Source organism: Microtus pennsylvanicus, chromosome 1, assembly GCF_037038515.1.
Source record: "Microtus pennsylvanicus isolate mMicPen1 chromosome 1, mMicPen1.hap1, whole genome shotgun sequence".
NCBI classification, from domain to species: domain Eukaryota; kingdom Metazoa; phylum Chordata; class Mammalia; order Rodentia; family Cricetidae; genus Microtus; species Microtus pennsylvanicus.
In genome coordinates this window covers 40,798,258-40,811,786 of record NC_134579.1, presented here as the reverse complement: position 1 = coordinate 40,811,786, position 13,529 = coordinate 40,798,258, and the positions used below count along the sequence as shown (strand labels likewise).

At 46.9% G+C, this 13,529-nt stretch overlaps 1 protein-coding gene across 2 annotated transcripts in view; it reads left to right on the top strand.

Annotated features, from left to right (window-relative positions):
* Positions 1–13,529, top strand: part of Pla1a (phospholipase A1 member A) — a 34,898-nt gene that overhangs the window by 18,676 nt on the left and 2,693 nt on the right. The window contains exons 5-9 of one of the 2 annotated variants that reach the window (XM_075962461.1): positions 624–725; positions 2,677–2,766; positions 5,269–5,436; positions 7,957–8,046; positions 12,301–12,409. In XM_075962461.1, coding sequence (XP_075818576.1) covers positions 624–725; positions 2,677–2,766; positions 5,269–5,436; positions 7,957–8,046; positions 12,301–12,409 — 559 coding nt within the window. Of the gene's footprint in view, positions 1–623; positions 726–2,676; positions 2,767–5,268; positions 5,437–7,956; positions 8,047–12,300; positions 12,414–13,529 lie in introns of both variants that reach the window. The other variant, XM_075962471.1, reaches the window with a different exon arrangement.

Below are 13,529 nucleotides of genomic sequence, written 5' to 3'. Positions count from 1 at the left end.
CCCGTGAAGGGAGCAGAGGGGATGCTGAGCTCACATCCTTATGCTGCTAAAATGGATCTATTGTTTGCATAAAATGGTGTCACTGTTTCATGATCTCCAGGGTCACTATAGGGGCACATGCATTTATTTCCAAACCGTAGTGCACACACTTATAAAATGGGTTGTAATAAGCTGTAATTGGGATTTGGTGTGAAAATCTCCCCAAGACAGTGTTTACCTGCAAAGACAGAGGGGTTTATAATTCAGTTGTCAGTCTCAGTCAGTAAGAATAGTAAATACCCTACCTTCTTAGTTCTTCAGTTGGACATCTCTGAATCATGACTCATAGAATGCTCCAGAAAGGCCCTATGGAATGAAACCAGTAGGCACTGGTTTTGCCAAATTGATGATATTGTTATGTTCATTTTAGAGCCAGAAAACTGGGCCACAACAGAAAACAGACAATGGAGTTTGTGGGGTTTCCTGGCTAAAACGATCCTGGACTGCGTCTTCCCTCCCTTGGTTCTGGTTGGATGATTCCTTGAGCTGCACTAAAGGGACTGTTGGGGAAGGCAAAGTGTAGGTCCACGGTGTTTCTCGGAGTTGAGAGGAAAAAGGGTCCTAATAGCGGTCTGTGTTTATAGGTCTAGATCCTGCAGGACCAGAATACACCAGAGCCAGCCTGGAGGAACGCTTGGATGCTGGAGATGCCCGCTTTGTGGAAGCCATTCATACAGACACTGACTGTGAGCTGGGCGATGTGCCTGGGATGAGGGAGAGCACACGGGACGGGCTATGATGTTTGCCTCTAGTGGCGTGGTCCTGGCCGGAGAGCCCTGTTCCTGGCAGAGTTTCTGTTTAATAGTGAGGAATGTATCAGGATGACTTTGAAGGGCTCCTCCAGCTCCAAGATCATTCTTTGGCTGCCATTGTCATTGTCATTGTCATTGTGACCATGGCGATAAGTAGTTTTATTTTAAGCTCCCAGTGGGCAGGAGGACTCTCACTCACAGACTAAAATTGTTTGTTTAGTAATCTCACCAATTCAGCACCAAAACCCTGTGCCGATGGGGCATTGCTGTCTGCATGACAGATGGGAAAATCATGCTGCTTTTTCTGGTTGTCTGTGACTGGTCCCTGAGGACGGAGTGGGGACATTCCACTCCCCAGACTCAGAGGCAGGTCAGGATTTCCCTTTTCCCCAGAGGACAAGCCTAGTCCTAAGTCAAGAGAGAGAATCCCCCTTCCCGTAGTTACACACCAGGGAAGTTCACCTCCACTCAGTCCAACTTGTCTTTCTGACCACCTGGGAAAGGAGGGAGACAATCACCCTCATTTCTACCAGAAATCGGATGTCCCTAGGATATACCCTGTGCTCGGTACTATTGCAATGAACAAGAGAAACAATGTTAGTTCTTGGCCAAAAGGGTTTACAATTTAAGGGAGAGAAATGTCTGCATTTCATCCCTTTTGCTCAAAAGACTTATAGCATCCAAAGCACACAGGCATAAAGAAGCCCATGCAGTGATATTGTGCAATACCTTTTCCTACCTTCACTGCACAGATACACAAGAGCCTACAAGCCTGGCTTTGTCGGGTTAACTTATCTTGCTCATCACTAAGGTAAGGTCCTTTGCTTAAGGGAAGTCAAATTCATGGAGACAGAAACACAATGATGGTTGACAGAGAATGGGGGAAGGAGAAATGAGGAGTTGGCCCTTAATATAAAATTTCGGTTTGGGACAGTAATGTTTAAGCAATATAAGGAGGCGATAACTTCTCAATATAAAAGTAGACAATCAGTAAATGCATGGAGCTGTCTACTTAAAAATTAAGATGGAACCTTTTTGCTATCTGTATGTTATCATGATTAACAATAAACTCATTGTTTTCACATAAAAACAATTGAAAAAATAAAGTAGAACTCTTCCATCCCCAAGCTTACTAAATATGTTTCATGTTAGATTCAGAGTTCCCTGGCTTAGGCCTCTCTGGCCTTTTGAACTTGGAATCTTTTCTGTATGGGATTAAAAACAAGAATTCTGCTTATGCAATCAGTATTTACTGAGCTAGGTAGCCAGTCCTGAGAATCAACAATGAACAAGGATATGAAGTTAGGCATCTGTTCATTTATTCGTCCAGTAACTATTTATTAGCCACTCACTGTCAACCAGGTATTGTGGTAGGTACCAAGGACTCAGAAGAAAGACAGCAACAAGAAATACCTGAAGGCTTCATTTGAGGAAACAGACCAGATTACAGACTGTTCTTATCACAGGCGTGTGCTCATTACGTGTATGCAAGGGAGGGTGTTGATGGAGGGTAGCTGCGGAGGGGACTGCTTCAACAGGCTGAGCAGCGTCTGTGCAGCAGGCAAGGCTCGGTGGAGGAGAATGAATCAGCCTGGGGAAGAGCGAGGAGAAGAGGGACGAAGTAAGGCCTGGATGTGGACTGTGGCTTGGCTAGTTCTAGAAACAGAAAAAGAGAACCATGTGGTTAAATGTGATGTTTGTTGATTTTATCGGGCAAACCTGGGTATCCTATAAACTGGCTCCAGTGTGCTTCCTCTCAGCACGGTTTGCCTTGTGACGTTGCACAACCCATCGGGGTGAGGAGGACACTGACTCCCAACCGCCCTGATGCGGACCAGGAAAGTATGTCTGAAGCATGAGACTAACAGGGTTCCGCCCCTTTCAGATTTGGGTATCCGGATTCCTGTGGGACACGTGGACTACTTCGTCAATGGAGGTCAAGACCAGCCTGGATGTCCCACGTTTATTCACGCAGGTCAGCAAGCCAGGGAGAATTAGTATTTACGTGCTCCACAAGCTGAAATTCACCATGGTTCACCCTGATCAGCCAAGGGTGGGCCACATGGCGTCTTTCTGATGATGCTCTCTATGTTCTACAGTGTGGGCCACATGGGGTCTTTCTGATGATGTCCTTATATTCTACAGTGTCTTGCAATTTATTAGTTATCTTTGGAGCCCATTAATTCTGGAGAGTTGTCTCTAACACTGGAAGCTGACCTCATGTTTGTGCGTCATCCCATTTTATGTTACACTCTGCCATGATCTAACATCGATCAGGCCAATAACACCTATTCCTTCCCAAGATGTGATCTGTGGCAAGGCCCACAGGAGCTGCACCCTCTCTAGAATGGAGCTGTGGCACAAGCAAGACGTCGGATCAGAGCTTCATGATGAAGGCTCACTTTGCCCAACACCGTACAGTTCTCTTTTTTCTTTTCTTGTCTTTCTTCTTGCCTTGTCTTTTCTCTCCTCTTCTTTCCTCTCCTCTCCTCTTCTTTCTTTTCTTGTTTGTCTGTTTTGAGACAGGGTCTCTTTTCGTAGTCCCTACTTTCCTGGAACTCACTCTGTAGACCAAGCTGGCTTGGAACTCACACAGATCCAGCTGCCTCTGCCTCCCGAGTGGTGGAATTAAAGGTATACACTGCTATACCCAGCCTCCAAAAATATCTTAAAGATAATTTTTTAAAACATATTGTCACCTAAATATATTCTTTTGGAATTCTCTTTTTGAAAATATTTAGCATGTGTTTTAAATTATAAGTATATTTAAATAACAAATATATCTAATATCTATTTTAAATAATACCAAATCTATCAAAAGCTAAGCAACAAAGATTGTTCAGCCTTACATTTTTCTTAAGATTAAAATCGATATATTGGCATTTTGTTTGGAAATATTAAATGTTGATTTCTGTATGTTTGTAGTAGTCTCTTATTGCACCAAATTCTTAGTATTTTAAGGATTCTTTTGTTTGGTTTTGAGGTACTATCCCATGCTTTAGCCCAAGCTGATTTCAAACTCCCAGCTGTCCTCCTGCCTCAGCCTCCTGTACCATCATACCAGGCTTCACTTTAAGGATTCTTTTAACAGTTTTTTTTTTATCAAATAAATACTTCTTTGTGCCATATTTACTGGTTTTTCAAAAACGTGCCTCTTAGAAAACTTTATAACACTTAAGCGCTACTGATTAGGAAGCAGTTTGGTTTCAATGATTTTAGAAGCTATTAGTGGCATTTTAATTTATTTATGATGCAGTTTGAGAAGGGGCTAGCTAGCCTGTCTCAGTTCCCTGGTGATGCTACAAGGAGCTTGGCAGTAGAAAACATCCAGACCATAGGAGAAAGGAATGTGAACACAGTTCATCCTTAATTGTCAGTCCAAAAGAGAATCCTGTGGTGCAGGGGGAGCCAAATGACCCTAAGATCCTGTAGCTGTGGCTTACTCCTTACCTTTTAGCTCCAGCCTTATGTGGACTGCAGCATGCTTGTGTGTGTGTTGCATACACAAGAGTGGTTGCAACTTTTAAATCGTAAATAACCAAGACTGGGGATATGGTTCAGTGGTTAAAAGCACTGGCTGCTCTTCCAAAGGATCCAGGTTCAATTCCCAGCACCCACATGGCAGCTCACAACTGTCTGTAACTCCAAGATCTGATACCCTCACACAGAGATACATGCAGGCAAAACACATAAAATAAAGAAACATCAATGCACATAAAATAAAGAAAAATAAAAGAATAGTAAATAACCACAATAAAATCAAGTTGGGGTAACTGGGTTACTTGGTAAGTTCTTTGGATCAGTTTCTGGGCCAGGTGAGTTACAGCACATATACTTGAAAAGGCTAACCATGAATGGCTGCTGACTCTAGGCCAGGGGTTCTCAACACGTAGGTTGCAGACCCCTTGGGAGTTGAACAACCCTTTCACAGGGGTCATTTAAGACCATCAGAAATATCAGATGTTTACATTATCGTTCAAAACTATGGTTATGAAGTAAGCAACAAAAATAATTTTATGGATGGGGGTCATCGCATCATAAGGAACTGTATTAAAGGGTCACAGCGTGAGGAAGACTGAGTACCACTGCTCTCAATGATCTCTTTGCTGAGTAGGAAAAGTGTTTTAGGAGTGTTGATGAGGAAGATAGACAGACAGAGAGGCAACTGTTTAAGCTGTAGGAGTGGTACCCCCAGCTCTGTGTGCTCTCATTTTTCCAGAGAGTTTGCCTAATCATGTAAGAATCAATCTCAAATCAAGCAATTGTCTTGGCAGGCTATGTTTCTCAGGAAAGTTAAAAGTGAAAGCGAGATCGAGGTAACCACGTCCATTAATGTCTCTAAAGTGTGGCTCAGGACGCAGCCCGTCTACTCACAGGCCTCTGTGCTCTAAGATCCAGTAGCGGGATAGTAAATGGCAAGGAGGGAGTTTCCGCTGGTCTGGGCTGAAACTTTGTTGTGGTTGCTGTCTCCTCTCAGGTTACAGTTACCTGATCTGCGATCACATGAGGGCCGTGCATCTCTACATCAGTGCTCTGGAGAACACCTGCCCCCTCATGGCCTTTCCCTGTGCCAGCTACAAGGCCTTCTTGGCTGGAGACTGTCTGGATTGCTTTAACCCATTTCTGCTCTCCTGTCCGAGGATTGGTAAGATCTCATCCCCTTGGCTTCCCTTAGCAATGTAGGGGAGTTCAAGGACTATCCATTCGTCACCTCTTTTGGTTTTAAATAGTTTAAATAAAAAACTATTTTTTTTCTAGCATTTTATATATGAGTGCCGTATTGACATTGTCCTTTCTTCTTCTGCCTGCTCCAATGACTCTTGCTCTCCCTCCTTCTGAAGTTCAAGACCTCTGGTTCTATAATCACACACATACACTCACATACATAAACACACTCACACACACACACACACATACACATACACACTCTCGCGCGCACACACACACACATTCACACACATACACTCACACACATACACATACACACTCTTGCGTGCGCATACACACACTCACACACACTCACACACACACACACACACACACAAGTCCATTAGTGCTACTCTTATGGACATGTGCTTAGGCCTGACTACTTGTGTTGTAGGAAGCCACTTACTCGTTCCCAGCTGCCCAGACCACGAAATAATCACACAGAAACTATACTAATAAAATCACTTCTTGGCATATTAGCTCTAGCTTCTTATTGGCTAGCTCTTAAATCTTAATTTAACCCATTTCTATTAATCTGTGTATTGCCGCGTGACTGTGGTTTACCGGCAAGTTTCTGTCTGGTATCTGTCTCTGACAGGGCTACATGGCTTAACTTTGCCTTCTTTCTCCCAGTTTTCAGTTCAGTCTACCCCACGTAGCTAAATTCTACCCTATCACAGGCCAAAACAGCCTCAGCATGTTGACAGGTGCTGTTACTGTGCATGCCCTGTTTAGACAACCGCATTGTCAGAGCACCTCGACCTAAGGCTAAGAGTCTGTCCATCTGGGACAAGAACTAACCACAAAGTGCTCAGCCTGCTCTCACCTGAAACATGGCAGTTTTTGTTTGTTGTCCCCATACCCTTTTAAGTGATCCCTGATGTCATGCTGCTCTTTGTGTGTGTCTGGGATGGATTCCCAGAGCTGCACACAGGTCATCTTTAGAAGTGGGAGATTGTGGTGGCCACAGGACATCTGGGAAAGGCGCAGTGACTAATTGCTGGGCAGCTCAAGTGTGTTTCTGTATGATCCGGACCAGACTAGGGGAAAGACACTAAGGAAGCTGAGGAATGAGGCCTCTACCCACCCCTGTGGAGACCCCTGTACCTCATACCCTAGGGGGTAAAACTCTAGGGAAAACATCGCTCTTTCCTGTTTCCACGGTTTTCCACTCCCTACCATCGCTGGCTACCACTCAGAACACAGCAACTTGTCACTGCTCATACGGTGACATGGTAGTAGCTTGGAAAATTGTGAAAGGCAGACAGTGATGTGGGATTTCCCTCTGTATGCTGTGAATATGTTTTATTACCATTGGCCAATAAAGAAGCTGCTTTGGCCTATAGCAGGACAGAATATAGCAAGACAGGAAATCCAAGCAGAGATAGAGGAGGAAGGAAGGTGAAGTCAGGGAGATGCCATGTAGCTGCTGAAGGAGAAAGATGCTGGAACCATACCAGTAGGCCACAGCCTCATAGTTAATAGAAATGGGTTAATTTAAGATATAAGAGCTAGCTAGAAAGACACCTAAGCCGTTGGTCAAACAGTGCTGTAATTAACACAGTTTCGTGTGATTATTCAGGTATGGGCAACCAGGAAACGAACAAGCAGCCTCCACTTACAAGATAATGTGCAGTAACAACACACACCAGCATTGTTTCCTCCCCCACGGACAAATGTCTGGCCTCCCTTCTGAGGTGATGGGCCAAGTGGTTTAACAGCTACGTCCCACTTCTCTGCCCATTTCTCTCTGTTCTCCCTCACACTGAACCTCAGAGATGCTGGCCACATACCCCTCCGAGTGTATTATCCAAGGTTCTTCACCCTGCAGGTCTTTGCCCTAAGTTTGATCTCATTCCTGAGCATGCTCTGTCCGACTGTCATCTTCCAGTCTTTGGAGCAACAGGATCCAGGTGCCGTTAAAGCAGCTATGATATGAATTAGTTTTCAAGTTAGACACAAAACGTTATGTTTCTTACCATTACCTGCCAAGAATGAGTCAAATGAGGGCAATGAGAGGGCACAGCAGCCAGACTCTTTCCATCAAACCTGAAAACCTGAATCCCACCCCCAGGATCCACATGGCGGAATGAGAGAATTGGCTACCTAACCAACCATAGCTGTTCCCTGACCTTCACGTGTGTGTCGTAGCATGCTAGTGTCTCCTGACTGCCCCGACACCCGCACAGACAAATAAATAATTTTAAAAGAAGATAAATGAATGTATAGAACAACCCGGAGAATGCACTCTCTGTTGACGTTCGTGTTTACACCCCATTGGACTTTGTTTGGCTCTTGGGGCTCATCACACAGTGTGAGACAGAACACGGGAGACAGAACACATGTGCAGTCGAGTATCTGTGGAACATGGGGAGCATGAGTCCACGCCTGCCTGGAGACTGCGAGTCCAGGAAATGGCCTTCTCACAGCTATGCCATCTTTGCTTCTTTATTTCCAGGACTGGTGGAACAAGGTGGTGTCAAGATCGAGCCACTCCCCAAGGAAGTGAGAGTGTATCTCCTGACTACATCCACGGCCCCATACTGTGGTGAGCAGGGAGGAAAAAAGGAATACTTGTGCTAGAGGGAGGTTGGGGATGTCCAAGCTTCCCACTTGGGTTGCACGTAGCCCAGCGTAGGAGTCCAGATGGGAAGTGATGGGTTTGGGCAGAGATGTCCTGGGAGGCAGTCTCCGGCAGAACCAGAACTGTGAGAATGGATCCAAGCAATGCCACAACGGTGAGGACTTAGGATTCAAGAGCACCTCTTTGACTGTGTTTTCTTTCTCCTTCCTCTCCCCACTGAAATATGTGCCCAACTGGTTATGATAGCACACACTTTTAATCCTGGCACCCAGAATGCAGAAACAGGAGGATCTCTGAGTGTGAGGCCAGTCTGGTCTACACAGTGAGTTCAAGGATAGCCAGGGCTATGCAGAGAAAGCTTGTCTCAAAATGAAAGAAAGTAAGGAAGGGAGGGCGAGATGAAAGGAGGGAGGGAGGGAGGGAGGAAAGAGGGAGGGAAGAAAAAGGAAAGAAGGAAGAAGAGAGGAAGGAAGGAAGGAAGGAAGCAAGGAAGCAAGGAAGGAAGCAAGGAAGCAAGGAAGCAAGGAAGGAAGGAAGGAAGATCTTTGCTTCTTTCCTAGGGGTACCCTGACTCTGGGATACCCGACTCATGCCATCCTCTGTACGTGTTTCCCCCTCCTGGTGCCCACACTACACACCTCTCACTCTAGAGAGCCTCCTGGGTCAGAACCCCTGAGGATTCATGACCTCTGCCCCCTTCTCCTTCATAGACACAATCTAGCTGATCACAGATACTGCTTGCTGCTTTCCTTTGAAGCGAAGATGCCAATGATTACAAAATGTGCAAACTTAAAGTAAAAGTTAGTCTTGGAATCAATGAAATACATAGACACTAAGCCAGGGCTCTTCTTGTGCCATTTGTAGCTTCACAGGGGTGACTACATTTCCCGGTTTGTGCTCATTGTCTTGGGGCCCTCCTGCCTGCTCCACGGTGTGTACAGGACAAAAAATATGCTAATTTGGATGATAAATGATATAGACACCTTAATTTGAGCTGATTTTCTCATTAGCTTGCGCTGTATTGTTGGAGAGACCTGTGTGACGACAGCCTTCCGTTTACCAGAAAGGCCCAATGTCATGGGATTTGCAGCTCAAAGCTCAGACTCTGTGGCCACACAGGCCTGGACTTGAATCACAGCTTCTCTGCTTTCCAGTTGAGTAACTAGGAGCGAGTTACTTCACCTTTCTGAAACCCAATATCCTGCTCTGGAAAATGGGAACAATCACAGGACCCACACGCAAGAGTCAACTGTGAGAGTAAACTAGGGTGGAGAAAGTCAGTGCTGGTGACTCAGAGCCAGGCACCTAATCCTTCCCTTCCCTTAGGCAGGAAATCTGAGACCTAGATGATGATGTTTTGAGCTCCACAGATATAGCTATGTCTGAGGAGCATAGTGGTCTCCGTCAGGTTTCCATGACAGGAGGTCTGAGAGGCAGTACCTGAGACACACAGCCCGGTGAGGAAATCAGGAAAGCCATGTCATCTCACGCCACCACCCTCGGTTCCTTGTTCCTCCTTCTTGTCACTCTCCTGGCAGCAGTGCCTTCAGAGGCCAACAGGAAGGCTGTGGTGTGTAGTGTGGCGGAGGCAGTGCTTCTGAGACCAGATGACCTGGCTTCTCATTCCGGTCAGGGCAAGTTGGCAGCAACGTGAACAGGCTCCTCTGTCTGTGTAGCTAAGAATACACTGGGTAGGGAAGCCGGGGGGAATCTTGGGGGTTCTGGGCATCTTAAAGGTCCCCGCTGAGGCCATCACAGACCCTGTACATTTCTGGTTTCGTGTTGTTGCAAACCCCCAGCAGCATAGTCCTAGCTATGGGGACTATAGCCAGAGGGACGCAGGCAGGGAACCAGCCAGTGTGGACACCTGCTTGCCCCCAAACTCTGAACCTTTCTAAGAGCAGACGCAGGGTACCACCCTTGCTCCAGGCCAAGCAAGTCTGTACCGCTTAACTAGGCTTCAGTGGGGCCACGGGCCAGCTCCAGCTCTCCAGACACTCTCGGGCCATCACGGCACTGGAATCCCACACTCAGCCTGCGTCCACCTCAGCAGTGCTCTTCAGAATGGTTGCCACTCCTCTTGATTTCTGCTGGGCATGTGCCCAGCAAGGGCTGATCTTCTACCCAATCATGGTTTTAAAAACAGTATTAGTTTTCCCTTGTGGAACAGCTTTTCGGTCCGTTGCATCTTTACCGTTGGCATGTAAGGCAATGGAGGGACAAAGAGCTTCCGCGTTTAGACAAGATGGCACGGGTTGCCGGCATCAGGGCCTGGTCTTAGGTTCCTACCCTCTGACCACCCACTCAGGGCTCCGGGTGCCACTCTCTGAGCCATCTTCCTGTACCATCTTCACCCAACAACAGTCCAGGCCCTCCTTGGGTTTCTAGGGCACTGGGGCGAAGAGAGAAACAGAACCGAAAGAAAACGTCTTGGCAAACATAGAAAGAGATGGCATACACTTCATGTTAAATTCGACCCCCTGAAGAAGTTTTCATAAGTCAGCTAACTTCTACACCACGAATATCCGGCCCTGTTCAGAAACCTTACCCATTCCACAGCAATTCACACAGAACTGACAGAAGTCGTCTGACATTGAATGTTCTTCTCTTAGGAGGGGACAGTATCGCAGGGTTTTGTCTCATGAGTTCTTAGAATGTTGACATTTGTCAATGAGTCTGTTCCTAAGCTCGCTGGGCTCAGATGGATACCACAGCTTCTCTAACTTAAGCCTCGGTAGCTGCGTCCATTGGCTCTTTCCCCAGCGGTCAGATGAGAGAGCACAGGTCGGGAAGGGTGAAGGATTACATCTCTAACTATCTTCCCATCATGGAAGGAGCCAGGGCAACCAATGGAGACCAAAGTGACTGCAAAATGCTCCCAGGTGCCCCTTAATAAAGAGAGAGAATGTGTTGGTGACATTGCAGTCCGTCCTTACCTTCCCCTCCTTATCAGACAGTCAGCAGGTCTTTATTATTTCTCGTCACCATGAGTCAAGATGCTCACCTAGTCTATGTTGATGATACCCGCTTTGAGAGCTCTAGCATCTATACTGCTCAAGGGAGGGTCAAAGTAACACCACCAACACTGTGCGTGGGGGGGGCACTATGTTGTGTTAAATGAGTTGTTTATTTAGCATATGTCCTTGTCTGGGCTATTATAACAAAATATCCGCGCCTGGGAGATTTACAGAGAAAAGAAATCTACTTTCTCAGCCTTCTGGAGACCAGGAAGGCCAAGGTCAAGATGTTGATATTTGCTGTCTGAGGACTGTTCTCTTTGCTTCCAGGATGGAATCTTGCTGCTGTCACTGAGTCTTTACTTAATAGAGTGTAGAAGGGCCAAAAGGTCTCTAGATAAGTACTTCCATCCCTTTTGTGGGGTACTGATCTATTCAGGAAGGCTCTGGGGCTCTCATTGAATCTGATTGGCTAACAGCACACCAGAAAGATCTGGGGATCTGCCTGTCCCACCCCTACCAACCCCATAGCAGTGGGGTTTCTGGCAACTGCTGCCACACCCCGCCTTTTGCATGGTTGTTGGGGCTCCAAATATAGGTCCTTATGCTTTCACAACACTTGACCGTCTCCCCAGGGATGACGTTTAAATGTGACTTTGGGGGGTGCTGACATTCAAACAATAGCAGTATATGAAGATCTCTCTTGGATAGTCTCAAGATTCCATTACTGCCATCAAGATGGGTTAGCAGGTAAATGTGACTCTTGACAAGCTTCCTGACTAAGTTATTCCCTGAAGCCCAGATGGAGGACGGGAGAACCAGTTTATTGCAAGTTGTGTTCTAATTTCCACAGGCACCACATGGCGCATACACACACACTAAGTAAATTCAAATGCAATTTTATAAACATTACGTCACTGCAATAAGGTGAGCAACCAGGGAGAAGTGAAGCACTCTTACACTCTTGCATGACAGGCAATAATTAGAAACTAACACTTCCTATATGTCCCCTAGGCGAGAACACTGTCCCGAGGCCTTTGCCTACACTGATTCACCCCATCCTCACTCGGGCCTGTGGGATAACTACTTAACTGTTTAGGAACTTTGCCTTTGAGGAAGCTGAGGATCCGTGATAACTAGTAACCTGTGCCTCCCACAATGCCTTGGAGCTAGAGAATCCCAGCCATGCCCTGCTCTGTGGGTCTTTTCCCTCTGGCAGCTGTGCTGTCTGCCAAGCTTTTGCTGTGCTTTGGTTTCCTAGTGCATCACAGTCTCGTGGAGTTTCATTTGAAGGAGAAGAGAAGAAAGGACACCAGCATCGAGGTCACCTTTCTTAGCATCGGTACTACTTCCTCCGTCAAGATCACCATGTACGTAAGTGTCCCATACGGCTAAACCCCTCTTTCCTGTGTGTTTACACCCAAGCCAGGCACAGTGTGATGGCTAAAGGCTGGGCCTAGCCCACCAAGCTGGGGACAGTGGCCACCATAGATCTACTCACAGATACAAGCTGTGGGTTTGGGACTGGAACTCCCTCCCCCACAAGCACAGTGTATTTCAGATGCTAAGAAACAAGGCTAGTGGGCAAAGGTGATGAGAAAGCAGTAATCCAACTCTGATCAGGAAACAGTAGGATCCAGGCGGAACTGTTTTAGGGATAGCTACGGGAAGGACAGGTCAGCCACAATCCCTTGCAGGGGTCACCAGAATCTGAAGAGCCTCTCCGTGGAAGGAGGAGCAAGTCTGGGTCAGTTGCCTGAATGGAACCTAAGGCCAGTTTAAGTATGGGGTTAGAGTCCTCAGGGGTGGTTCCAGTAAATGGAACCAGATCCGATCATTTCCGTTCCTCTGAGGGTCAGATTTGGGTCCCGGCAGGTGGTGGGACCAGACTTGGATCCAGAGAACAAAGAATGACAAATTCGGGGCACTACAAGCCTGGCAGGGGATGGGAAATCGGTAACAAGGGTCTGTGTTTCTTTAAAAAGCAACTGGGTTAAGTTACTCACAAGCCAGCAGCAAGCTGTCTATCCTATATCACTGGTTCTGTCAGCGCCCAGTCAGAAAAGCAGAGCTGACGCAGAGGAGACCCCAAAAAAGGATGTGACAGAGGAAACTAATCACAACTGCACTGGGAAAGCTGAGGGAGATGAGAGGCAGGGGAGCCAGGGGAGAGGTGACCACAGTAGGTGGCAACTTGGCAAAGCCAGAGGACTGCCTCCCACGGAGCCTGATCACAGCGGAGGCTGCTGGGCAGAAGCCGGAGCTCCGCAGTCCTAAGGGTCGCCCTTCCACAAGTCCTGCCCAACCCAGAGGCCCTCAGAGGCCTATGCCTGCCTCCCAGGATCAGCCCTTGCCAGAATCTGCTGGAGCAAGTAACTGCAGACAAAGGTTTGCAGAGTGAACTCAACGCAAATGGGGAAACGATCCGCGAACACACCTTTAAACATTCCCTGGTCCCCTGTACGGAAGCTCTGAGAGCACAGACAGCGT